The following is a 27,288-nucleotide window of genomic DNA, read 5'->3' as shown; positions in this document are numbered from 1 at the left end:
TGAAGAACTGAACATGGATTGTTTTGTTATGAGAGGGCCAGAGACACAAATACACTAGGATCTCACAATTGAATCTGCTGGAGATAGCTGCTTACGAGAGTCCACATCAGGACAAAGCCGTTCTAGTGTACGCTCTGTACACAGCTCCAAGGCCTCTGGTGTACAGCCAACAAAGAAAAAACTGAAATCAGGAACAATTCAGTATTAATATGATTTCTTGAGGTATGGCTTTGTTAATTGTGCCAATGCAAATCAGGTTGCAAAGCCCATGTGTGGGATTCTCCGTCCCATCAGCCCCGTTTTCCGGCATGGCTTGCCACCGCCAGTAGCAGGATCCTCTGTTCCGGCAACTGGCCACTGGGGTTCCCATTATGGCCATCCCACGCCGTCGGGAAACTCCGGGCATTGGTGCGCTGCCGGCAAAACAGAGGATCCCGCCGACAGAGAATCCCAGCGTGTGTGTTATATGCAGGGAAGTACTGGCAAATGAGAGATTAAAACTCTGAAAACTTCGAAGGCATTGCGCATTTGAGGACAAACCTCTAGATTTTTTTCAAAGGATGCACTGAGAACTTAAATCATCAGCTGAAGTCTGCAGCAGAAATGTAACATTGAATAACAATGCAAGTGAGATCGCGAGGACCAAGCAGGCTCACCTGCCACATTAAAGGTAAGCAAAAATGGTGCATCGCGAAGGTTGGCTGGCGTGAGTTCCGACGGTCAGCTGGTTAGTAAAAATGGGTCCCGGGAAAAAAGGTTGAAAACAGGATTCACAATGGCAATCAACATGAGGCAAAGAAAACCTGTGATCCAGGCTTCATTAATCTGCAATGCTCCCATTTTGCCACGTCATTCATTTACTTTCAATTAAATTTCATATACAATCATACTTCATACATCAAGTATGTCTCTGCTCTTTTATGATATATTTGTGTTGCAATAAATCATTTCCGTGGTTGTTCTAATAAACATTCACTGTAGGATCTGGACCACTGATTCCCTGCAGCTGTATAAAAAAAGTACATTCAATCATTTCCTTGGCATCTGATTGAATGAATGTGGTAGCCTAAAGATAAAAGAAGAAAACTTAAAGTGTATAGAGCATAAGGCCTGATAAATGTAGGCTAGTCACATGGTGATCTCGTCTGCAGGATGGAGAGCCAGCAAGAGTCCGGCATTGCTTCCTTTGGGAAAAACTGCAGTATTAAGTGCAGTGACCAGCACAGTCCTTCCTCAGATTAAGGACCCCCCCTAGAGGTTAATTCTGGTGCCCCAAAACTGGCAGCCAATCACTATCAAGCAACTTCCATTGCAGGCAGCAATACCAAGGAAGTGGTGGTAGCATCCAGGAAGGGGCGTAGCACTGCTGAGGGACCCAGGCCATAAGAGAGTGAGGGTGAAATGAGGGTACGAGGTGGGGGTTTGAGAGGTTGGGAGGGGTTTGACAGCAAAGGCAGAGGGGTGTTTCTCAGCAGTCTCCGCTCTTGCAGATACCGGGTCCCTCAGTCAGCTATAGAGTGCCTTTGAACATTTGGCTTTTTGGGCTTCCCACATGGTGACTGCCCCATATACTGCTGGTTGAATACCAGTGGTAGTGGGATGAGGGCTGTAAGTGGACATTAATTGTCCATTGAAGGGCCCTCAGTTAGTGATGGGGCACAAAGAATATCCACAAGGCATCCTGCCTCTGCCTTGTCTAATTAAGTGCAGAGGAAGGAAGGCGGTTGGGTCCCAGCCTCCAAACCTGTCTTGGGGAAGGGCAATAGGTCCCACCCATTGTTATACTTTCAGTGAGAATGTAGCAAGGTGAGCACTGCAGCTCTGCATCAACTTTGGCGAGTAAATCTGCTACCAATTTAAATGGAGGACTCGTAACCAGTTATGCCCCAGCAGATTGGGTCCTGGTCCTTGCACCAAGACTAAGGGTAGCTTGACCATTTGCTGCCCGGGTGTCACTAAGGTCACAGTGGTCCCCACAGTGCTCAGTGGTTCACCGTGTAATTGCCAACCTGGCCTTGGTGTCTCACAGGGCTAGTGGTAAGATCCCTGTACGAAGTCAGCAAAAGGTCTGTTGGCCAACGATGGAGACTCCCATGGTCATCTCCATCGCCAGAATGCGTCCATTCAGCTGTAATGTGACACGGATTGGCGTTACTTTGGGATCTTGATGCAGTTTAGCTGCATCATATTGTCTTTCTCAGGTGCAGCCAAATGCAAGGCCCTGGCTTATGGTGACCTCATTGCCTGCCCTGGTGGCCCTGACCACTGCATATTCTCCATCCACCAAGGTTGGGAGAATCACTTTTTTCCAGTCTTCCTCCAAGATACCATTGGCCTGAAAGAAGTGCCTCATAAGTTCCGTGCATTGGCCTCACACTTCCAGGACCACTTCCAGGACTCCTCCAGACTCCCCTTTAGTCCCATCTGAGGCCGCTACTGAGTTCAGATAAGATTGGCCAGCAGTTCTTGAGGGCAAGACTTCCTGTCCCTGAGAGAAGTCCCATTCTCACCTTGTTTTAGCTACCCCCATCATATTACTGCTCGAGGACTACCCTTTTAAAAGTTGGCAAAATGCCGACCAATTTTTCGACTGGTGGTGGAGCGAGCCCTTTCCCTCGTAAGACTCATCCAAACATTTCATGTCGACGACCTTACATTAGATCTGAAATATGACCTCTTTCTCTCCACAGATACTGGGCGAAATTCTCCGCCCCCCACGACGGGTGGGAGAATAGCGGGAGGGCCTTCCCGACTTTTTTGACGCCCTCCCGCTATTCTCCCACCCCCCCGCCGAAATCCCGACACGAATCGCTGCCGCCGTTTTTTACGGCCGGCAGCGATTCACAGCTGTTAGAAGGGCCGAAGTCCCAGCCCTTTACGACCTTTTTACGAACGGCAAACACACCTGGTCCTGCCGTTCGTAAAAACGTCGTGACCACCTGGAAAAAAATAACCATGGCACCGATTGGCACGGCAGTACCACGGCCGTGCCAAGGGTGCCATGGGCCCGCGATCGGTGCCCACCGATCGCGGGCAGCGGGCCCGATGCCCGCGCACTATTTGTCCTTCCGCCGCCCCGCAGTATCAATACGCGGGGCGGCTGAGGGGCAACCCGGACCGCGCATGCGCGGGTTTCGCGCAAAAACGCGATGACGTCACCCGCGCATGCGCGGGTGGCGTCTTCCCACCTGCGCATGCGCGGCTGACGTCATATGACGCGTCAGCCGGCGCTAAGTCCGACAAGCGGGTTTAACGATTTTCGTTAAGCCCGACTTGTCGGGGCCTCCGACGTCGGGCTGCTAGCCCCGACGGGGGACCAGAATCGGTCCCCCGTCGGGAAGGGGCGCGATGCCGTAAAACCCGCCCGGGTTTTACGGCGGTTTGACGATTTTTCCCGTTTTGGGAGAATTTCGCCCACTGTCTTAGCTGCTGATTATTTCCAACATTTTTTGTTTTTATTTCAGAAAAATGCACGTATTGTTCTTGGGAAGTATTGGATTTTTTTTTTAACAAGTCAGTAACCCACCAAATATGTGCTATTACAGTCCTCCTGAAGAGAAAATACATCTATGTTCGAGTCAATTGTATTTCAAAATGATGAATTAGAGAACAATATGGAAGAATACTACTGTTTAGATCACAGTACAAATGAGGAACTTTATTGTTATTTGTTAGGCAGATCTTAGTTTTGAAGCATTCTAATAAATGGGCCACATGGCTGCCAGATAACTTAAATTGCTAGAAGCAGTACTTCATTGACAGGTTGGCCAACAGAATTACACAGATTCAAGAAACTTCAAATTAAATGAAGGCAGCTGCTGCACAAACTTAGCATTGTCCAGGTTCATTAATACGTCTGAAACCACAAGTGATCTGTAACTTCCATCTGATTCAGCACACCCACACCTTTTGCAGGAAAATCATATTAACCAATTGATGCATTTATTTTTGAGGATTTGTAATCGAGTTTTCCAACTCTCCTTTTTCCTTCATACGCCTCATAAAGCCCAGTGCAGTACCTCCTCATGTGTCACTCTTGGCTCAATGGCTAGGAGGCCCACATGGTAATCCAGTGATACTGCCGTTTCAGTTAAGATTTTTGCAAGCTATCCAAAGACTTCCAACATGAAAATGCAATCTGCTGATAATTCCAAAAAGTGTATTTAAGTTGTATAGAAGGAGAGTGAGAGCACAAGTGCACACACAGGACATTACTATGAAAATGGGGGCTCTCCCAGCATTCTTGGCAGTAGCAAAAGTTCTTGATTAAAACTATACAGTCTAAGTATTATGTTAACTTTTTCTTTCTCAGTCATTAGTGAGAGCATAAGAAAAAATGCCTCATAATTGTGTTGAAAACCTCTTTGGATTTTTTTCCCTGTCTTTACTTTCTGGTCTGGATCGGTGGTCAATTTTGCCAAAACACAATTTAAAAACTATTTTTACAAGCTGGATCAGAAAATGAAAACAGAAATTGAATTCCTGATAGATTGTAAATGGTTTTATACCAGTAATTATAGTTTAATGTTGCAATTACATCCCCTGTTTTTCACTTATTTTAAATCTCAAATCCTTCCTGATTACATAAGTCTGTAAATAAAAAAGATGGAAATATTTGGCTCATTAATTCAGTGCATCAATATGAAAGGGTGCCTTAGAACTATTTGCATGCTGTGAAAAAGGCATTTCAGAAGGTGCAGAACTGATTTAAAATTACAATCTCACTGCACTACACAATTCATTTCATATGAAATAATTTCACTATTCTAGTTTTTCAATAAAAATAGTAAACATAAGAAAATATACCTTTTGCAGTAGAAAAGTGAAAAGTACGTGAGGAAATGTTAGTAAAGCTGTAACTCAAATAGAATGAAGGACAACAAGCCCAGTGTGGTTAATCAAAAGAGCGGTCCAGAAGGTGCACTGAGATGGGAGAATTCTCGGCTCCGTGAAGCTGACCTTTAGAAATGTCTGACTAACTGTTCAATTTTTGGTTTGGGGAATGGGCTAGGAAAGGCGTCGCGGCAGGTGATCCCAGAAGTAGTGAGTGATCAGAGGCAGACTTGCCGTGGGCCGGACTCCAGATTACAAGCGTGCCTTTGAGAGGTAGGCCGTCAATTGTGAAGTCCCTGTGTAAAGATACTATTGTCTTGTCAGGTGAGTGTCAAAGCTGTAAATATTGTCCAACTGTTAGCTGACCCTGGGACAGATGGTCCTTCATAGACTTTACCTAGGAAAGAAATGTTACTGTTGGCTGTCGAATCAAAGTGTATTCTCCCAAACCACTGAAAGCATGGGTGAGAACTCCCCAAGGGGGGTTCTGAGGGGGGGGGGGGGGGGGGGGGGGGGGGGGGGGGGGGGGGGGGGGGGGGGGGGGGGGGGGGGGGGGGGGGGGGGGGGGGGGGGGGGGAGAGGGGGAGAGGGGAAGCATGTAAAATTAAATGTATTGGGATTAAATGATGTCACAATATCCTATCGCCATGGTTGCAGCAGATTTATTTTGTCCTGATTGATTTTATTAACTTGATTTTATAAATATATTCATTTTATCGTATTTATTAACTTTACAGAGAGATATTTATCATTTTTAATAATTTTATTGATGTTATAAATTTTAGAAACTTTATGGAGAGATAAAGCCAACGAGAATCAGCTACACCGAGCAGAGTAACACAAGACCTCACCGATACTGGCTGATGTGCAAAGACGCCACATGACAGGGACCGACCCGGACCGTCAGGCATACGCGCTCCCCCCACCCAGTGCCAGTGTGGCGATGCCGTAGGGCCACACAAAGCAACGGGGAGGGCAGCAACACCAACAGGCCCCCGTCCCAGTCGACCCAGGACACCCACATACAGGACACACCCACCCACCCAGGACACCCACACACAGGGGATGGACGGACAGGAAACACCACCCTAGGGTACCCCGGACTTTGGGTCCTATGAAGACCTCGACATTACGCCACTGCTATTTCCTACACCCTCCACCATTGCAGACACTCACCTCGGTTGGGCACTTTAGCGATGTGTACTAACTGGTACGCACAACACAGCCGTCTCGGTACAGCAGGTGAAGGAAGGAGCAGCCGAGGGGCCGCACGGTCGGAGGGCAGCCCGGCAGATAGGTCCCGGGTTCCTGCAGTTACCACACCCACCCATAGACCCAATGCAGTCACGGACCCAGGGATGATCGAAGGGGGTGACGGCCAGCCTGCAGCAGCTGCAGATGCAGGTGGAGGAGTCCACCCACCTGCAGGAGCAGCGAATGGTGCCGGTCATGCGTGCCACCCAGGTCGACACCGCACGGTTGGCATCCACGGTGGAGGCAATGGGTGCGACGGTGTCAGACATGGGGAGCAGTATGCAACGCCTGGGGCTTTGCTATCCGGCAGCACGGTAGCATGGTGGTTAGCATAAATGCTTCACAGCTCCAGGGTCCCAGGTTCGATCCCCGGCTGGGTCACTGTCTGTGCGGAGTCTGCACGTCCTCCCTGTGTGTGCGTGGGTTTCCTCCCACAGTCCAAAGATGTGCGGGTTAGGTGGATTGGCTATGCTAAATTGCCCTTAGTGTCCTAAAAAATAAGGTTAATTGGGGGGGGGTTGTTGGGTTACTGGTATAGGGTGGATACGTTGACTTGAGTAGGGTGATCATTGCTCGGCACAACATCGAGGGCCGAAGGGCCTGTTCTGTGCTGTACTGTTCTATTCTATTCTATTCTTTCCGTGCAGGCGGCGTCCGTGGCCCAGGACATGGCTGCCCTCTCACAGGCAGCCATGAGCCAGAGCCAGCTGCAGATCGCAGAGGCGATCCCGGTCTCAGCAGGCCACCGCTGAGGGCATTGGCACCATTGCCCAGGTGCTGGCTGGCGTCGCTCAGACACAGATACGGATGGCCAACTCCCTAAACTCCATGGCTGCAAGCGTGCAGACCCTTATTGATACCAGGGCGGGCCTCCAGGACTGGCAGCGCCCGGGGGTGCCTCGGGTGCTGGGTCTATTTGCAACCCCGACCCACGGAGAGGGACACAAAAAAATCCCCAATTAATAGCCACCACTGGCATCTAATTAAACGCCGGCATCTCCACATCATCAGGTTCCCTCAGGTTCTTTTTCCAACTACCTTAAATCAGTGCTCTCTGGTCACTGACCCAATGAAATTCAGCAGAGAAGGGAAGGAACCAGTAGGGAAAGGAAGAATTTAAACAAATTACCATCTTACTCTGAAGTCACTGATCTTTAATCAACGACACGCTTTATTATTTCCAAACTGAAGTCTTGGAAATGTCCATTACTCAAAATTGGATCTCAGCATTTCCTGTCCTTCACCACCTCACTGTATAATATTTTGTTGTGGAGAGCTAAAGCACCTTTGTATCCGTGAGGCTATTCAGGTGGACAATAACATGGAAACTCAAAGGTCTTAATGCAGGATATTTCTTTATGTGTCGGTGTCTCCTATTCACACACAGTTTATCTGGCTAGTTGAGAACAAACTTTTCCACTTTGACATGTACAAGGCAAAAACAATGGAAGGGTCTCACAACATGCCTCCAATCCATGCTGGCATCATCTGTTAGCATTTAACCTAGGTGTTCCTGCATTAATTAAAATATCTAGCTTACTGCCTGGGTGAATTGAGCCCAAAGGGGAAAAGGCTGTTGGTATTGAAACATAATATAAACATGACAGAACTGAAACATTGTCAGGTGTGTAACATACGGATATATGAAATAGGAATGCAAGAAGGTCATTTGGCCTCTGGATCTTGATCCGCCATTCAATAAAACCATGAGTGCAATACATGCCAATTTTCAGGATGGCAAACGCCATCCTTAGAATTTTACCCATGGAGTGGATTCTCAATTGGAGATGACATCATCTTGCCACCACTACCTGGTACAGATATTATGCAGTTATGTAGTTAGCTGCCAAGACTCAGTGGCTGGATGGATGATGATCAGTGCAATGCTCTTGTCACATCCACTTGCCATCCATCTATCAGGATATGTTGATATTGTTGAAATCGCCTTGACATATGGTGGTAACTGTGGAGGTCATGATGTTAGTTCACTGAACACAAAGGGATGTTAGCATGCAAGTAACTGCAAGTATGGAGTTGATGTATTGGGCAGGCTGGGTCTATGTGGACTGCATTTGATGATGTAGCAAGAGACAGACTTCCAACACTTGATGAGATGCAACACGATTTTATTTAACATCTAACTATTTTACATGTCCAACTGTGGGTTGACACTATGCTGACTTGACTGGAGACCTGAGGCTAGCCTGACCAGACTTACTGACTACCACATGGTGTTTACACTGGCTATGCTCATGAGCTCTGACTGTCTCAGAGGCTGGATCCCGAGAGAGTGGGAAAACTGGTGCCCTCTGGCTTTATAGTGGTCATGTCCTGTCTGGTGATTGGCTGCTGTGTTCTGTGTGCTTACTGGTCATCCTGTGTGTCAATCACTGCCTGTCTGCAATCCATTATATACATGGATGTATATTATGACAGGGGTTACATCAAAAGGGAAGCACAAGCTTTGTTAAGGCAATGGTGTGCACCAGAGCATGCTTTCACAATGAGAAAAGCTATACCTAAATAATCCATTTGTGCCTCACAGATGACGTCACAATAGCCCACACTCTACCAACTCAGATAATAGCAATTTGGAGGGATATAATGCTTATGGAGTCAGTGGCACAGGATGAAAGTCACCACACCAGAGTGCAGAAGGAGGTATCAAAGTCAGAGACATCTGTGGACAGTCCCTCTCGTGGGAGGGTGGAATGTCATGATGATGCTCCAGTGGGCAGGAGTGTGGAACCTCAGGATTCACTTTTTGGGGGACAGTATTGGTAATTAACAGACGTGTAGGCATCTGGCACAGTTCCCTGAGGCAGTGGGGGCTCTTGGACTGTGAATGGAGGATTCCATCACCGTCATGAGTTCCACATTGTGTTGGGGGCTCAACTGCATGAGCTCAGACCATGAGAGACTAGCCAATCTCATGGGGAGACACATACAGCATCACCCGGAGTCGATACAAGAGCAGTGTCTTGGCCAGAAAAGAGTGCAAGCCTCTTTCAGTAGTGTGGATCAGTCTGCATAGGGTATGAGCGTTGACATCAAATGGAATACATGAGGAACTGTGTACCCTTAACAAGGCAGTTGCCCTGTTAGGACAGCGGTTGCTTGAATGAATGACTGCTGTGCACTAGCAGCCAGCCCCATCAACTCCATCTGAAGGCCAACCCAGCAAGTCATTGAAGAGGGTGAAGGCACTGAGCACTCCTCAGCATCGTCACCTTCCTCCATTCTGGAACCCCTTCACCAGAGCTGCTTATGTGCCAGTGACGAGGGCTGCCCATGTAGAGGCTGCAGTCTGAAGAAGGGTGCACATGATGAGGCGGACAATGATCCTCATTGCTGCATAGACAGATAGGTGAGCAGCCTGCCTCCAATTCCTCCGAGGCAACACAGGAGGCAATTTGTACAAGAATGAAGGGCATTGTCTTGCCTAGAGTACTAAAGGGTTCACTGTGGTTCCACTTTTCATGTATATTGCACATATGAGCAGTTGTTTAACATATTTGCTTATGCTTGTACATGGCTCAGTGTGTATTTTTACACTAGATAGCGGTGGTGTACTGGTATTATTGTTAGGCAAGTAATCTAGAGATGCTCTGGACACTCGGGTTTGAATCCCATCACAGCTCATGGTGGAATTTCAATTCAATAAGAAAATCTGGAATGTAAAGTTGATTGTCGTAAAAACTCATCTGGTTCACTAATTTCCTTTAGGGAAGGAAATCTGCCATCCTTACCTGGTCTGGCCTACGACTCCAGACTCCGAACAATGTGGTTGATTCTTAAATGCCCTCAGAAACGGCCTTTTAAGCTACTCAGGGGCTGGTTTAGCTCACTGAAGGGGCTGGTTTAGCTCACTGAGCTAAATCGCTGGCTTTTAAAGCAGACCAAGCAGGCCGGCAGCACGGTTCAATTCCCGTACCAGCCTCCCCGGACAGACGCCGGAATGTGGCGACTAGGGTCTTTTCACAGTAACTTCATTGAAGCCTACTCGTGACAATAAGCGATTTTCATTTCATTTTTCATTTCATTTCAGTTGCAGCCAACCAATATAAAGTCTGAAAGGAATGAAACTGTACAGACCGCCTGGCATCGACCTAGGCATTGAAAATGACAACAAAAAACTCAGCCCTGTCAACCCTTACTGCTTGTGCCAAAATTGGGAGACTTGTCTTACAGACTAGTCCAGTACATACACATACTCACGGAATCAACTCGGATAATGGCCCCCCTTTAGGAGCCCACAGAAAAAGTGGATCCTCGGAAACATTTCTGAGTTCATTTGTGGCTGGTTTTTCAGGGATTCCCCACCTGCTCTGCCGGAGATTTCCCTACCGCTATTCAATGACACTTCCCAAAAGGGAACACGGACCCTGAGCGAGCGCGTTAGCTGCGTGTTTCCCTCCGCTCACAGAAACACAGGGATATTCAATGTGGCTTTCTTTGAATAAGGGGCCTGAATGAGGAACGTGCAGCCGAGGCCGCATGTACCCCCATTGTTGCGAGAGATCGCGACACCATTGTTAAATGATATCCTGATCTCTGAGGCCCTTGACCCTTGACTGTTCCATCTGGCACACAGGCACCCTTGCACTGCCACCCAGGCAGTGCTCCTGCCAGCTTGGCAGTGCCATTCAGGCACCTTGGCAATGCCAGGGTGGCAGTGCAAAGGTGCCAACTGGGCAATGCCAAGGTACCACGTTCCAGGGGGAGGGTCAGGGCCCACCTTGCGCAATCCCTGACCACCCAGGGGTCTCCGATGACCCGGAGACCCTCCAGATGCCATTCTGCCTGGTCCCCGTTTGCGTGGATTAGTGCTGAACGATGGCAGGCCGTGGCCTCACTGGGGAGGCCGGTGGATCCTGCGATGCTGGTGGATACAAGGTAAGTTCAGCAAAGCTGGTTTAAAACCAGCCTTGGCGTGCGCCGTTTGGTCCTGCCCCTTGTGGGTGGGATCCTGATTCCAACGCCTCTTGGGACTTGAGTGAATCCTGCGAGGCATGAAAACATCCGGGAAGCCCGTGAGAGGGCTCTCCCGACAGTCACTGGCCCTGCCGCGCTCGAGCGAGAGTGCAACCCGGCCGATGGATCGTGCCCAGTGTAACTACCAAGAACAGCCATGTTTTCACCAAGACCATCATCTAGCAGTCAATTGGCATTTTAAAGATGCCCTTTAGGTGCCTCAGTCATTCAGGTGTATTTCTGCAATACTTACAGAAAGGGTATCAAGTATAGTCACGGTGCTCTGCATACTGCACAACATTGCGCAGGCGGTGATGGACATACAAATTGATGATGACATCATGGACAGAGCTGCAACCTTTGAGGCGGGGAAGATTGCACAATTGCTATCAGCCAGTCCCTGGTAAGGTACATCCACCTAAAGAACTTATACACTGACTCCACAATTACTCAAGGGACTGCCCATTCCCACAAGGAAGAGAATAAACATCAATGGCCTACATTTTACACCTCACCCCAACCTGCCGGTGCCGCTGGTGGGATCTGAGGCGAGGGAGCGGAAAGTGTGAAATTACAAGGACGGGATTCGCTTTGGGATCCTGCCTGCCCTGACCTGGTTGGGATTTTACACTAGGATGGTCAGCGCCTTGGACAGGAATTCCACCCTAGCCCCTATTAAGACCTTAAAGTGGTAAACCCCCTTAATGGCTGCTACTTACCTTTTCTCCCATTCCCGGCACTTAGTTCTAGGCAGCAAGCTGCAGTGCCTGATGCGACCATCAATTCATTCAGAGACATGAGTTTTTAAAAAAAATAATTTTTATTGAAATTTTTACAAAATATAAACATCTCAACTCTATTAACAAAACAACAGCGGTAACACCCCAAGAACAATACCCACCCAACTTCAAAAGCAACTACAAACAAAAGAAAAAACAAAAGAACACCCAAACAACAAAAGGGAAAGATAGCACCCGCCACATCCCACAAACCCATGTACACAGTTCTCCCTTCCACCGATCCAAACCCCCCCCCCCCCCCCCCCCCCCCGGTTGCTGCTGCTGCCAGCCTATTTCCATACCGTTCCGCCAGGAAGTCCAGGAAAGGCTGCCACCGCCTAAAGAACACTTGTACTGATCCCCTCAGGGCAAATTTCACCTTCTCCAATTTAATGAACCCCGCCATTTCATTGATCCAGGCCTCCATGCTTGGGGGCCTTGCATCCTTCCATTGGAGCAAGATCCTCCGCCGGGCTACTAGGGACGCAAAGGCCAGAACACCGGCCTCTTTCGCCTCCTGCACTCCCGGCTCCACTGCAACCCCAAAAATTGCGAGTCCTCAGCCTGGCTCGACCCTGGATCCTACCACCCTCGACACCGTGCTTGCTACCCCCTTCCAAAACTCCCCCAGCGCTGGGCACGCCCAAAACATATGGGTGTGGTTCGCTGGGCTCCCCGAGCACCTAGCACACCTGTCCTCGCCCCCGAAAAACCTACTCCTCCTCGTCCCAGTTATGTGGGCCCTATGCAGCACCTTGAACTGTATGAGGCTAAGCCTCGCACAGGAAGAGGAGGAATTCACTCTCTCCAGGGCATCCGCCCACGTCCCCTCCTCAATCTCCTCCCCCAGCTCCTCTTCCCATTTACCCTTCAGTTCCTCCACCGAGGCCTCGTCTACCTCCTGCATTACCCGGTATATGTCCGAAATCCTCCCTCCTCCAACCCACACCCCCGAGAGCAACCTCCTCGACCGGTTGTCCAGCTCCTCGAACCGCTCCTGCCATCTTTTATGGAGCGCCTCGTGCATCTCCACCTTCCCCGCCACGGCCACAACCTCATCCTCCCTTTCGGAGGCCTGCTGCTGCAGCTCCCGGATCGCAGCCCCCTGGGCTGTCTGGGTCTCCATCAGCTCTCTGTTGGTTACCTTCAGCGACTCCAGCAGCTCCAACTTAAGCTCCTGGAAGCAGCGCAGCAGAGTCGCCTGCTGCTCCTGAGCCCACTGCCTCAGCTCCTCAAGGCCGCCGCGGGCCGCCATTTTGTCTTCCTTCCCCCGCTTCTTCAGGGGTGCTTTCTCCGGTTTTCTCCTTACCCCACTCCTGGTCCGGACCATAGGACCGTTGGGGTCGACTCCTGTCCTCTTCTCACGTCGGGATTTGCCGACACAGCTCCGTTGGGCGCCCTGAAAGGAGCCCGAAAGTCCGTTTTCAGCAGGAGCTGCCGAATGTGTGGCTTAGCTCCTCATTGCCGCTACCGGAAGTCCAGAGACATGAGTTGAAGTAAACTGTGGCTTTAATCGGCTTACAACTGAGCCTGCCTGCGACTGTGCTGAACTGAGGGCGGACTCGCAGGACCGCAGCACTTATGCTTCCTGCTGGGGGCGGAGCCAAGGGCGGAGCCCTGTACATGCTCCTCATCTCCCCGTGGGCAGAGCCGCGCAACGGCTCACAGATGGAGCCCACAGAGACACACACATGTACAGTGTGAATTTATAGTGGTTACACATTCACCCCCTGTTAAAAAATCAAGTCCGGCGGGGGTGACGGGTCTACAAGCTCAGTCGGTCTGGCGCCCGAATCGTGCGTTGAGACTGACGAAGCACTGGTGTTGCAGCCGTTTCGGATGGCTGTGGAAGGATGTTTGGTGCGAGTCCGAGCGTGGACTCCGGGGGTAGTTCTTCCAGAGCTTCGTTCCTGCGGATCGGTGTGACGGGTGGAAGGGAACGCGAGAAGTGAATAGGTGCAGGGGCGCAGGGCATGGGGGGGTCGGGTGGGGTGTAGTGTGGGAGGTAGTGGTAGTGGATCCTGCGGGTGCCAGGTCCCGGAGGGAAACGGTGTCCTGTCGGCCATCGGAGTGTTCGACAAACGCGTAGTGGGGCTTGAATGCAGGAGCAGGACCCTCTCTACCAGGGGGTCTGTCTTATGTGTACGGACGTGCTTTTGAAGGACAGGGCCCGGTGTCCTCAACCAGGATGGAAGCGAGGCCCCCGTGGTAGTTCCCCTAGGGAAGACAAATAAGCGATCATGAGGAGTCTGGTTTGTGGACGTACAAAGGAGGGACCTAATAGCATGGAGCGCATCGGGGAGCACCTCCTGCCAGTGGGAGGTCGGGAGATTCCTGGACCGTAGTGTCAGTAGGTCAGTCGCATTCTCCCTCTCCACCTGCCCGTTCCCCCTGGGGTTATAGCTGGTAGTCCTGTTCGAAGCGATGCCTTTGCCGAGCAGGTACTGACGCAGTTCGTCGCTCATGAAGGACGAACCCCTGTCACTGTGGACATAGCTGGGGAAACCGAACAGGGTGAAGATGCTGTGCAGGGCTCTGATAACCGTGGGGGTGGTCATATCGGGGCATGGGATGGCGAAAGGGAAACGGGAGAACTCGTCTATAATATTAAGAAAGTAGATGTTACGGTTGTTCGAAGGGAGGGGCCCTTTGAAATCAATACTCAGGCGTTCAAAGGGCCGGGATGCCTTTACCAGGTGGGCCTTGTCTGGTCTATAGAAGTGCGGTTTACACTCCGCGCAGATCGGGCAATTCCTGGTGATGGCTTTAACCTCCTCGGTGGAGAAGGGCAGGTTGCGGGCCTTGATGTAGTGGGCGAACCGGATGACCCCCGGCTGGCAGAGGTCATTGTGGATAGCCTGTAGTCGGTCGTCTTGCGCGCTGGCGCATGTGCCGCAGGACAGGGCATCTGGGGGCTCATTGACATTCCCAGGGCGATATACTATATCGTAATTATAGGTGGAGAGTTGAATCCTCCAACGCAAGATTTTGTCATTCTTCATTTTGCCCACCTGCGAGTTGTCAAACATAAAGGCAACCGATCTCTGGTCGGTGATGAGGGTAAACCTCCTACCAGCGAGGTAGTGCCTCCAGTGCCGTATGGCTTCCACAATGGCTTGGGCTTCCTTTTCGACTGAGGAGTGTCGAAGTTCCGAAGCGGAGAGGGTTCGGGAAAAGACCGCTACTGGCCTGCCTGCCTGGTTCAGAGTGGCAGCGAGAGTGACTTCTGAGGCGTCGCTCTCCACCTGGAATGGGACGGACTCATCTACCGCCCGCATGGCGGCTTTGGCGATGTCCGTCTTAATGCAGTTGAAGGCCTGGCGAGCCTCGGCTGACAGTGGGAAGAGTGGGGCCTTAAATAGTGGGCGGGCTTTGTCCGCATACTGGGGGACCCACTGGGCGTAGTATGAGAAAAATCCGAGGCACCTCTTGAGGGCCTTGGTACAGTGAGGGAGAGGGAGTTGTAAGAGTGGGCGCATATGGTCAGGGTCGGGTCCTGGGACCCCGTTTTCCACGACGTAGCCGAGGATGGCTAGCCTGGTTGTGCGGAAAACACATTTCTCCTTATTATATGTGAGATTGAGTTTTTAGGCAGTTTGGAGAAATCGGTGGAGGTTGGCGTCGTGGTCCTGCTGGTCATGGCCGCAGATGGTGACGTTATCCAAGTGTGGAAATGTGGCTCGCAGCCCGTACTGGTCCACCATTCGGTCCATTACTCGTTGGAACACCGAAATCCCGTTTGTTACACCAAAGGGAACCCGGAGGAAATGGAAAAGGCGGCCGTCTGCCTCGAACGCCGTGTAGTGGCGGTCCTCCGGGCAGATTGGGAGCTGGTGGTATGCAGACTTCAGATCCACCGTGGAGAATATGCGGTACTGGGCGATCTGATTTACCATGTCTGCAATCCGGGGAAGGGGGTACGCATCAAGGTGCGTGAACCAGTTAATGGTCTGGCTGTAATCAACCACCATCCGGAACTTTTCTCCGGTTTTGACGACCACCACCTGAATTCTCCAGGGGCTATTACTGGCCTCTATGACTCGTTCACGCAAAAGATGCCGGACTTCGGATCTGATAAACACCCTGTCCTGCAGGCTCTACCTCCTGCTGCGAGTGGCCACTGGTTTGCAGTTGGCAGTGAGATTAGCGAAGAGTGGAGGGGGGTCAATTTTCAGGTTTGCTAGACTACATATAGTGAGTGGTGGAAGGGGTCCGCCAAAGCTGAGTGTGAGGTTCCTGAGGTTGCACTGGAAATCCAGTCCTAGGAGGAGGGGGGGCGCAGAGGTCTGGGAGCACAATTGGAAATTGGTGTAGTCGGCACCCTGTATTGTTAGCGTCGCAGTAATGGCCCCTGTGTCTGAACTGAGTGCGACCCTGAGGTGAGGGAGATTGTTTGCTGTGTCGGGAATATCGGGAGCGAACAGCGCCTCACCAGATCTGGGTGAACAAAGCTCTCAGTGCTCCCGGAGTCGAACAGGCACGGTGTCTCGTATCTGTTGATCTGGACGGACATCATGGAGCTCTTGAGGTGCTTTGGCCGCGACTGATCCAAAGTGACTGCACTGAGCTGCAGGTAGTCGGTGGCGTGGTCGGCGGTGCTGGAGCGGCCCCGTGATGACTGTTCACGGAGGTGGTAATATTCGAGTGGCGTAGCGGGTGATGGCCAAGATGGCGGCCCCCGTTGATCACACGTGGCGGGCGGCGAGGAAGATGGCGTCCAAGATGGCCGCCCCCATGGATCACACGTGGCGAACGGTGAGGAAGATGGTGCCCAAGATGGCGGCCCCCACGAATCGCACATGGCCGGCTGCGTGAGGGAGGATTGCCAAGATGGCGGCCCCCGTGAGTCGCACATGTTGTGCGGAGGCGGCAGACACGCTGCCACATTGCGGGGTCTGCGGGCCTGGGAGTCAGAGGAGCGAGTGTTTGGGTTAGGGTTCGAGTTAAGAGTTTTTAGCTTTGGCCAGGTAGACCTGAGCAAAGTGCCCTTTCCGCCCGCAGCTGCTGCAGGTCGCGTTGCAGGCCAGGCAATGCTGCCGAGAGTGTTGTGGCTGGCCACAAAAGTGGCACGATAGCCCTCCATGGTGGGCGGGTGTCCGCGCGGCGCAGGCCTGGTGCAGTCTCTGGTCGGGGGTCTACGATGGGGTCGCGTGATCGGCCGGGAAGGCAGTTAAGCTTTGGAAAGCGTTTAGTTTTACCGTGCCCTCCAGGTCCAGGTCCCCTTTCTCGAGAAGACGCTGCCACACATAATTGGATCGGACCCCTGCAACATACACGTCTCGGACAGAGAGTTCCATGTGCTGGGAGGCTGTCACGGCCTGGAAGTTACATTCGCGTGCTAGGGCTTTAAGGTCGCGCAAATAGTCTTCTAGCGACTCCTCAGGGCGCTGGCGGCGAGTTGTAAAGATGTGTCGCGCGTAGACTTCATTCACGGGCTGCACGTACAGGCGGTCGAGTATCACGAGGGCCTCAGTATAAGAGTCAGTTACATCAAGTTGAGTAGAAATACGATGGCTCACCCGTGCGTGGAGAAGACTGAGTTTCTGTTCTTCTGTAACAGAGGAGGTAGTCGACGCAGCCAGGTAGGCCTTGAAGCACTGAAGCCAATGCAAAAAAATTTCCTTTGCTTCTGCGGCCTGTGGATCAAGTTCCAGTCGGTCAGGTTTGAGGGCTGATTCCATAGTAGTTTTTAAGTCGATTAAATTGATGCGACCATCAATTCATTCAGAGACACGAGTTGAAGTAAACTGTGGCTTTAATCGGCTTACAACTGAGCCTGCCTGCGACTATGCTGAACTGAGGGCGGACTCGCAGGACTTATACTTCCTGCTGAGGGCGGAGCCCTGTACATGCTCCTCATCTCCCCCTGTGGGCAGAGCCGCGCAACGGCTCACAGATGGAGCCCACAGGGACACAGTGATGTACAGTGTGAATTTATAGTGGTTACACATTCACCACAGTGCCTCTTCCAGCCAATGCAGCGCTGTTCCTGGAATGACTTTAGAGCTGCCTGTCAACCTGATCTGGCAGTGCTCCAAGGCAGAACTGTTGCTCGTTTTACTGGAGTGTATTAACACGCCTCCGTTTAAAGGCCTTGTGCTTAACACTACTATGGCTCTGTGTATGTAATTATGCTCAGGAGTCGCCAGGTGCCGTATTTAGACACCTCACAAGTATATCAAGGTCAGGTTCAAAGTAATAAATCTGTACACCGATTAGTAAGTCCAAACGATTGATATTTATTATGACAAATATAATAAATACACATGCATACGCTAAAGAGACTAACTTACTTCTAATACTAAACAACTAAAATACTTATCTAGATAGGAACAGGCAAGGTCAGGGGAGAAGGCCTTCGTCCCATTCTTGGTCTGCAAATCCCAGGTACTTAAAGTTGTCAGGATCTAGCAAGGTCTGGATCATGTAGCGATCGTTGTATTGGCACTTACAGTTCGATGGCTGATGCTCAACGGCCGGTGCTGAAACTGGAGTCAGGATGCGATGTAACAAGTCTGGGCCGGAGTCTGGAAGCAACAGCAGATCTGGGCCAGAGCAAAGCAGATCTGGGCCGGAGCAAAGCAGACCGAACCATGTGCGGGGTCTACTTTTATAGTCCCTAGAAGTCCGTGCCCCTTCGGGGCGGGCCTTTTACCTGCCATGTATCGATTGGGCCTTTCCCAATCGATATCTTCTAAACCCCCCAATCTGAGGGTCGTTCCTCGATGGGTGGGGCGGTCCCTATGGTTCTTTGTGTTGGATACTGTGGTGCTGTTCTGTCTGGGCGTCTACTCAAAAGTATCCATTGATACTTAAATGTTTCTATTGTGCGGGGTCTGGATCTGGATCACCTCATTACTATGTAGGTCTTGTTGCCATTTACACCTTTGGCTGAAACTCTGCACCTGGCCAAAAACTGGTTTCTGTACGTGCAGAATGCTAATTAGTCTTCTGCAAACTGCTTGTCCTTGCTAAGACTGTTTTTTCCTGCAGCCTTAGCAGTTCTCCATTTTGTAGCCCAGTGTCCATCTTAGGTGGCTACAGAACCTTTTCCCAGTGATGGGCAGAAGTCCTGCCTTCTGCCAATCAACACTCATTAGAGTGTGAAATGGCATTGGGCCTCAAGGAGTCGCCAGGGATGTGCTCCCAACAGACTCCTCAGATGGCCCCCCCCCCCCCATCCTGAAAATTTAGGCCAAAAAGTTGGATTCAGTCACTTTCATATGGCTGAAACCCTCCCCATCATAACCATGGACGTCATTATATTGCAAACACACATGATAAGTCATTAATTTCCTGGCTATTGCCCTCCAAGATACCTCCACTCCTCTAATTTCAGCCTCTTGAACATCTCCAATAAAATTGCTCCACCACTGGTGGTCCTGCTTTCAGCTGGTTAAGCCTTAAGCTCTGAAATTCCTTATCTAAATATTTGTGCCTCTGTATCGCTTTTTTGTCCTTGAAGCCATTCCTCAAAATCTACCTGTTTGACTAAGCTCTTGGTCATCTGCCTGAATAACTCCTTAGATGTCTGATTTTGTTTTATAATACCTCTGTGAAGCGCCTTGTGACATTTTATTATGTAAAAGGTTTTATATAAAAATAAATTCTTATTAAAGTTCTTGAAAGTCAGCCTTAAACACTTCATATCATAATCTCAATCATGCTGTCCCATGCAGACTCTGTTGGATGGGTAACTGGAGGGCACTTCATCTGTTTGAGAATGGAACACACCCACATTGGGTTCATCCCCTGTGACCACCTGCCGATGCTGGCAGAATCTCCTGTCTGTGGGGCCAAGCAGAGGATTTCCTAGCTCAATCCATGGTCTTGGCTAGCACCAGAGTAAATGCACGCCACCTCTTCCGCTCAGAGCTCCAGGGGAGCATCAGTGAACCTGGGGGATATGCTGTAGCTAATTGCTAAGGTTGTCTACTTTCCAAAAGTATCACAGATCAATCTGGCAGCACTGAATACAATCTTCCTTTGAGAAGTGTATTCACATGCTAAGTGGAGCTGTGGAAGCCTGCTAGAAGAGTTGACATGCTCCCTATATTTGCTGTAATCGAGTGGGCAGTCCATTAATCAAATCTAAAAAATGGGTCTGAAGTTAAATAGCGCAGGTCTTAAATTCATGACATCAGAAAAAATTCTCCCTGAATTCCCCATCCCACCTCCTCCCGAGACAGCACAAGACATACTCCAGTTCTTCCCCATTATAACATTTCAGTCAGACCCACATCTTTATCAGTATGATACTTGCGCTTACGTGACAATGTTTGGTATAAAAATATCTCCTCATAATGCTCCACATAGTGAATTATTTTTTGAGGGTGGTGATTGTTGTTGATGTGATTGTCATTCTGTCCTACAAGCAGTATTAATATCAATGACCAGTTAATGTATGTTTTTGTTGGCAGGAACACAGATAACTTTGTGCTCTTCTTCAGTGTCACAGCATCTTTAATAACCACTTGAACGGCCAGGTGGGAATTTAGTGGAAATTTTAATCTGAATAATAATACTTTGACAATGTCCTCCCTCTGCAGTGCCATATTAGGTTTTTCACTCACTTGTGGGTCAATGATCCACAAACTCCTGACTCATACAGAAGTGAGGCTAAGCAAATGTGTAGAGGTGGGGCTGTTATTTCCATTGAAAATGCAGTGAAGATGAACTGGGTATCAGAAGCTTATGGAATTTGGCCTCTTTTCGATGGAGGTGATGTCACTTTGGGGGAGAACTTGAAGTTGAGCACATATTGGATGTAATATCAGTGGTGTGCCTTCGGCACCTTCCCAAGAATGCAGATAGGATGCCCAAACCACTTTTAAGTTGAGGCCTCAATGAATTCTTTTACCAGCAATCTGTGAGAAGCAAATGGGCACTCGTTACAACTTGCTAATTTGGGGCAGCTGAAGATTGACCTCTCTCAACTCAGAACCAAATGGCTAATAGAATCTGTTTTATTTTTATTCTTCAATTGCCCATCCCCAATTGCCCTTGAGAAGGTGTTAGTGAGATGCCTTTTTGAACTGCTGCAGTCCATCTGGAGTAGGTAGTACCGCAGTGCTGTTAGGATGGGAGTTCCAGGATTTTGGCCCAGTGACAGTGAATGGCGATGTAGTTCAAGGTCAGGATGGTGAGTAGCTTGGAGGGAAATTTGCATCTGCCGCCTTTGCTCTTCTCGGTGGTTGAGGTTGCGAGTTTGAAAGGTGCTACTGAAAGAAACTTGGTAACTTGTTGCAATGCATCTTGTACATGGTATACATTGCTGCTACTGTGCATCAGTGGTGGAGGGAATGAATGTTTAAGATAGTGGATGCTTTGTTTCAGATGGTGCTGAGCTTCTTGAGTTTTGTTGGAGCTGCACTCACTCAGGAAAGTGGAGAGTTTCCATATGTTGGACCTGTGTCTTGTAGATGATGGACAGGCTTTGCGCAGTCAGGAGATGAGATACTCTCTGCAGAATTCCCAGCCTGTACCTGCTCCTGTAGCCACAGTATTTATATGGTTGGTCCAGTTCGGTTTCTGGTCAATGGAAACCTCCAGTAGATTTATAACGGGGAATTCAGCAATGGTAATGTATTTGAATGTTAAGGGGAGACAGTTAGATTCTCCCTTGTTCGGGATGGTCATTGCCAGTGCTTTCGTGGTGTGAATTTTCCTTTTCACTTGTCAGCCCAATTCTTCCACCTGCCCAGAAAAATCTTTAAATGGCACCAAAAATGCAGCTTTTCTGAGTTGCCTCCAGGAGTCCTTTTCAGGACTGCTGGCGAAGGCAGACACTCCATGGCTGGAAAACAGGAATGAGCATGCACTTCGCCTACTATATCCATTTCTTCATGAAAATTACAGTTGGAATCCTGCATTCTGACAAGGACACCAATTTGCTTATGTTAAACATCCTCCTGCCTGTCTTTTTGGAGGAGCGGAAAGGGGATGGCTACCCATAAGCCTGCCTGAAAATTAAACAGTTGTCCAAAGACTCCACCAGATTTTCTTTTGCTGGCTGCTAATTTTTCAGACAAGTATCAAATGGTCAGCAGTTGAAACTTGACCCCTCTAGAATAATCTAATTGAAATTTCAAAGAATATCAACATTTTTATTAAAATTAACCCAAGCAAACTTTGACAAGCACCATGAGACACAAGTTAAAAATTAAGATGTGCAAAATAAGGGAATTCAGGTGGAATGTTTTCACCCAAAGGATAATGGATTTATGGTGTAAAACATGAAGAGCTACACTGTATAAATGGGCTCAAGAGACAATCTGATGTGTTTCTAAACAGGAACAGATGAAGGGACAGAGTTAGAACTTAGATAGATGGGAGTTGATTTCTGAAAAGAGGAATCACAGTTGGTCGACCGGCTTTTTCCTGTTATTGAGAATATATCTTATAACATCCACACTTATGCTTTTTTTTATCTTTGAACTTAACCACTTGGTGGAAATGGTATTGGTGAGGGAGGGAGACAGAATGGTATTGGTGAGGGAGGGAGACAACGTGATAGCACGGGCATCTTAATTTACCTGAGAACGATATAAGAAGGCCGACCTCTTCTGACAGGTGGGGGTGTACTTTTGTTTTATTTGAAACTGTGTTCAACCACTCAAAATGAATATCATAAATCTGCAAACATGATGTCAGACACAGCAAGAAAAAAGCTATTCCAATCGTATCCAATTTTCCAATTGACTAATAGCTTAAGGCTTGGCTTTCGATTCCAAACACACATGAAAGTTGGGAGAAGGGGCAGCACAGTGGCACAGTGGTTAGCACTGCTGCCTCACGGCGCCGAGGTCCCTGGTTCGATCCCGGCCCTGGGTCACAGTCCGTGTGGAGTTTGCACATTCTCCCCATGTTTGCATGGGTTTGGCCCCCACAACCTAAAGATGTGCAGGGTAGGTGGATTGGCCACACTAAATTGCCCCTTAATTGAAAAAAATGAATTGGCTATTCTGAATTTATGGAAAAAAAATGAAAGTTGGGAGGAGATTACCTGCTGCCGTTAGTGGCGTTCCTGGTGAGGTGGAGAATCTCGTGTTGACCAAAAACGGGATCGCCACTGTTGCGATGCTCCAGTCCCCCCCTTGCGGCAGCAATAAGATTTGTGCCCCGCGCCAGTTAGAGCTCATTTGAACCGATTTGCATCCTATAACAGGCTGGACACTGGATTCTCCATGCCTCCATGATGCCCCAACCCTATAGGCTGAGATTCATGCAAGTGTGGACTAGTTCAAGTATTTGCCAGTGTGGCCCTGACACGGTGGATCACATGGTGGACCAAGGAAGTATGTATTTAATATAGCTGCCCCAAAGTCCATCGGAAAGCCTCTCTCGCACCCACAATGCAAATATCTGCCCACCCTATCTCCTCATCAGAGTCCCCGATTACACCCCACCACCAGAGATCCCCCTATCAGAGACTCCTATCATATCACCCACCAGAGACCTCCCATCATATCCCCATATAAGAGACCCGCCCCATATCCATTTGGGGTTAAGTGCTTTCACTTCCTCTTTTTCTCAGCAGAAAGAACTGAACAGCTTTTTATGTGGTAAGGAGCTGGCAATCATAGCTAGATGTTTATAAATAGTGAAGTTTGGTTCATAGCAGGGTACTTGAAACAGCATTCAGACATGAAGGAAAATGAAAATATACAATCCAGATACCTGGCAGTCTGGTAGCTATTACTCCTTCAATTGCAGCCTACTAAAAGCTTTTCTCTTTGAAAGTGAATAGAAGCCTTGCATATCAAAGGACCTGAAGGGATGTAAAGCCTTGTGATGTGGTTTTACCTTTCTATGAAGTAACAGCTGTTTCTTTCTACACATCTGAGGCAGCAATGTAAGAGACAAATAAGTGAAAAAGCAGTGATATGTCACTGTCTCTGCCTGGACTGCTCTTTAGCTTTCAGACAGGGGTGACTAATGGGTAGGTGGGGGGATGGTCTCTGATACGGGGAGCCTCTGATATGGGCGGGCCTCTGATGGGGGGATCACTGATGGGGGTTTCTCTGGTAGTGGGCTCTAATGGTGGTCTGGTGGAGAGTCTGATGGGGGTTTCTGCTGCGGGTACTAATGGGAGCTCCGGTGGGGGTGTTGGGTCACCATCATGCGTGCATGCAGTGGGCAGAGGAATATGGCGACCCAGCAATTCCCATAATATGGGGGGAGGGGGGGGGGGGAGGAGGATTCCAGTACTTTTCATGGGGACATGATTTGCATTGTGCAGAGGAGGGGGGCCAGCCACCAGACCTCACTATCGGGCCACCTACTCAAAATGGCAGAATCCCTTGCGCTCCCTGCCTTGCATGGCAAGGGAGTATGAATCCCTTCTGGGTGCTTCTCCTAGCTTGGAGGGGAATTTCACGTGGTGGTATTTCCATGTATCTGCTGCCTTTGTCCTTCTAGATGGTAGTGGTTGTGGGTTTGGAAGGTGCTGTCTAAGCAGCCTTTGTGAGTTCTTGCAGAGCATTCTCTCGATGGTACACACTGCTGCCAGTGATGCAATGGTGGTGGAGGAAGTCAATGCTTGTGCAAGGAATACCACTCAAGAGGGCTACTTTTGTCCTGGATGGTGTTGAGCTTCTTGAATGTTGTTGAAGCTGCACTCACCCAGGTAAATGGAGAGTATGCCATCACGCTGTAGGTGAGTACAATTTTGCTGCTGCTGCTGATCCTCAGTGCCTCATGGATGCCCAGTCTTGAGTTACTCGATCTGTTCAATATCTATCCCATATAACACAGTGGTAGTACCGCATAACACAATGAAGGGCATCCTCAGTGTGAAGACAGATCTTTGTCTCCACAAGGCCTGTGCAGTGGTCACTCCTATCAATACTGTCACGCGCAGATGCATCTGCGGCAGGCAGGTTGGTGAGGATGAGGTCACCATTTGTTTCCCTCTTCTTGGTTCACCAGTCTAGCAGCTATTTCCTTTAGGACTCGAGCAACTCCAACTCAGTCTGTGGTGGTACTTCCGAGCCACTCGGTGATGGATTTTGAAGTCCCCCACCCAGAGTATACTTGCTACCTTTGGTGCTTCCTCATGGTGTTCAACTAATTCATTGGCTGATGGTGTGTGTGTGTATGTGTGTGGGAGGGGGGGGCAGGGTTTCCGTGTCCATGTTGATCTGATGCCATGTGATGCCATGAGATGTTCTTAATTATAATGCACTGGCAGCATGGTGGAGCAGTGAGTAGCACTGCTGCCTCATGGCGCCGAGGTCCCAGGTTCGATTATGGCTCTGGCTCTTTATTAAACACTTTTTGGAAGTCCATCTGCACCCCATTAACCATATTAGCTTAATATAACCTCTCTCTAAAAATGCAAACATTGCAATTCAGAAACAATAGAAATCCAATAAAGCAAGACACACATGGTATCATAATCCAGTTTTCAGGGCAGCACGGAGGCATAGTGGTTAGCACTCCTGCCCACCGAGGTCCCAGGTTCGATCCTGGCTCTGGGTCACTGTCCGTGTGGAGTTTGCACATCTTCCCTGTGTTTGCGTGGGTTTCACCCCCTCAACTCAGAAGGTGTGCAGGCGAGGTGGATTGGCCAAGCTAAATTGCCCCTTAATTGGAAAAAAATGAATTGCGTACTCTAAATTTAAAAAAAAATAATTAATTATAATGCACTGAAATTCATGCCTGAATTCTTGATAGAAATTCTCATTTTGCAAAGTTGTCTGCTAAACCCAAACCACTGTATGCAGGGCCAGCATTTAGTGGCCGTCCCTAATTGGCCTTGAACTGAATGGCTTGCTAGGCTATTTCAGAGGGCATTTTAAGAGTCAACCACATTGCTGTGGATCTGGAGTCACATGTTGGCCAGACCAGGTAAGGATGTCAGATTTCCTTCTCTAAGGGTGGAAGGTGGGGGCAGGGTAGTCACTCCACGGAGTGGCATTTGGCTGCAGCTGAAGCCTGGCAGGCAGGGAGGGCCCTTAACTGCCTGGAGTGCTGGCTGCTCAGTCTGTCGCTGCACTGTTCCTCAATAGCTTTATGAACTCTGAGGCCAACCAGAAAGTCCCAATTGGCCCCTGACAATAGGCCTTAATGGACTTTCAGTTAGTTGAACCCGCTGCTTGTGGCTGGTTGCCCTCCTGCTTCTCCCTTTCCCGCCTCATTGAAAATGGCTCGGGGGATGGAATAGAGCTGGGGAACCAGCATGCCAACCGGTGGGATAAATGTCCGTGCCTGCTCGCTTATGTGCCCATCTCCATCAGGGAAATGTTTGACATTGGTAACACAATAGTAGTGCTCTGATGATTTGTTGCTGTACAACACCCTACTACTTGAAATGATAGATCCATAAATGATAGTGAATGTAAACAACTTTACATCTCCCCAGCTGACTCAATTGCAACCAGCTAAGACCAGATCAATACTGGAATCTGCCTATTTTACTTTGTGATACAGTGGACCCACTGAACCATTTCAGGAAACCTGAGTGACTAATTCTAATCGAGTTGTATGTTCCCACAGTCAAGACATTGTTTGATGACAATTCCTGGAAATATTTAGACTATATGATAATATGATACAGTGGCACCAGACATTTGTTGATGGAAGTCTTTTCTACTTTTTCTTCCCTTTAATTTGAAGCTGCGTTCAGGCGCTGAACTTGAACCAGATATGATGAACGATTGCCTGACTATTCAGTCTCTTCAGCCAGTGACTTCACCGCGCAATATAATAAACAACAGCATTGGAAGAACTTTGGCAGTCAATCATGAGATATATCCAGGTGTGTTTTAATTATTTCAAAATAAAACTTCCTAAATCTCACAAATTAGCCTCACACGCAAACTAAGTTGACCACAATATTTTTGTCTGAATTGAGAAACCTGGCTGAGGTGTGGCCTGAGAACACAATATATCTACTTTCTGGAATTGTCTAATTTCTCACCTCTCTGCCTCTGGTGTTTTGCCTTTGAGATGTCCTGTGCATGAAAAATTTAACCCAAGATAAATCAGTAAGTTCTTATTAGATGATACCACGCTTGAGTTTTTAAAGACTGTAGATTGTGGGAAGATAGGAGACAGACGGGGATAGGGAGTTTGAGCTCCTGCGTCAGTGCACTTTACCAACTGAGCTGTCAGGGAGCTGACATTATACATTGGTTTAAAATAACCTGGAGATTTGTAGGAATGCAGCTAGTAGAGAAAGGAAAAAAAAAGTAAATATTGTTTACAAAAATGTCATTCTGTAAGAAACATCAGAATAGGTCTCAATATTGTGTTGTGGAAGAAAAAGCAAGAAGCAAATTGTGATGGAGATGAACACACGACTCTAGTGTTTACATCTCTTGTAGATTACAGCACAGTGCACAATGCAAACCTCAAAAATTTCAAACTGCTTACTATAAGAGGTTACTCAGATCTCCCCCCTCTGTTCAGCTAGTGTGGCTTCATTAGTGGTGCCAGTATGTCT

General features: G+C 48.9%; 1 protein-coding gene across 4 annotated transcripts in view; it reads left to right on the top strand.

The window, feature by feature from the left end:
- LOC119964755 (zinc finger protein GLIS1-like) overlaps positions 1 to 27,288 on the top strand; it is a 494,047-nt gene that overhangs the window by 362,607 nt on the left and 104,152 nt on the right. For all 4 annotated transcript variants that reach the window (XM_038794696.1, XM_038794698.1, XM_038794699.1 and 1 more), the window contains one exon: positions 26,460 to 26,601. In XM_038794696.1, coding sequence (XP_038650624.1) covers positions 26,460 to 26,601 — 142 coding nt within the window. The remainder of the gene's footprint in view (positions 1 to 26,459; positions 26,602 to 27,288) is intronic.

This window comes from Scyliorhinus canicula, chromosome 4 (genome assembly GCF_902713615.1).
Source record: "Scyliorhinus canicula chromosome 4, sScyCan1.1, whole genome shotgun sequence".
In the NCBI taxonomy this organism is placed as follows: Eukaryota; Metazoa; Chordata; class Chondrichthyes; order Carcharhiniformes; family Scyliorhinidae; genus Scyliorhinus; species Scyliorhinus canicula.
This window is presented reverse-complemented; position numbering and strand designations above follow the sequence as displayed.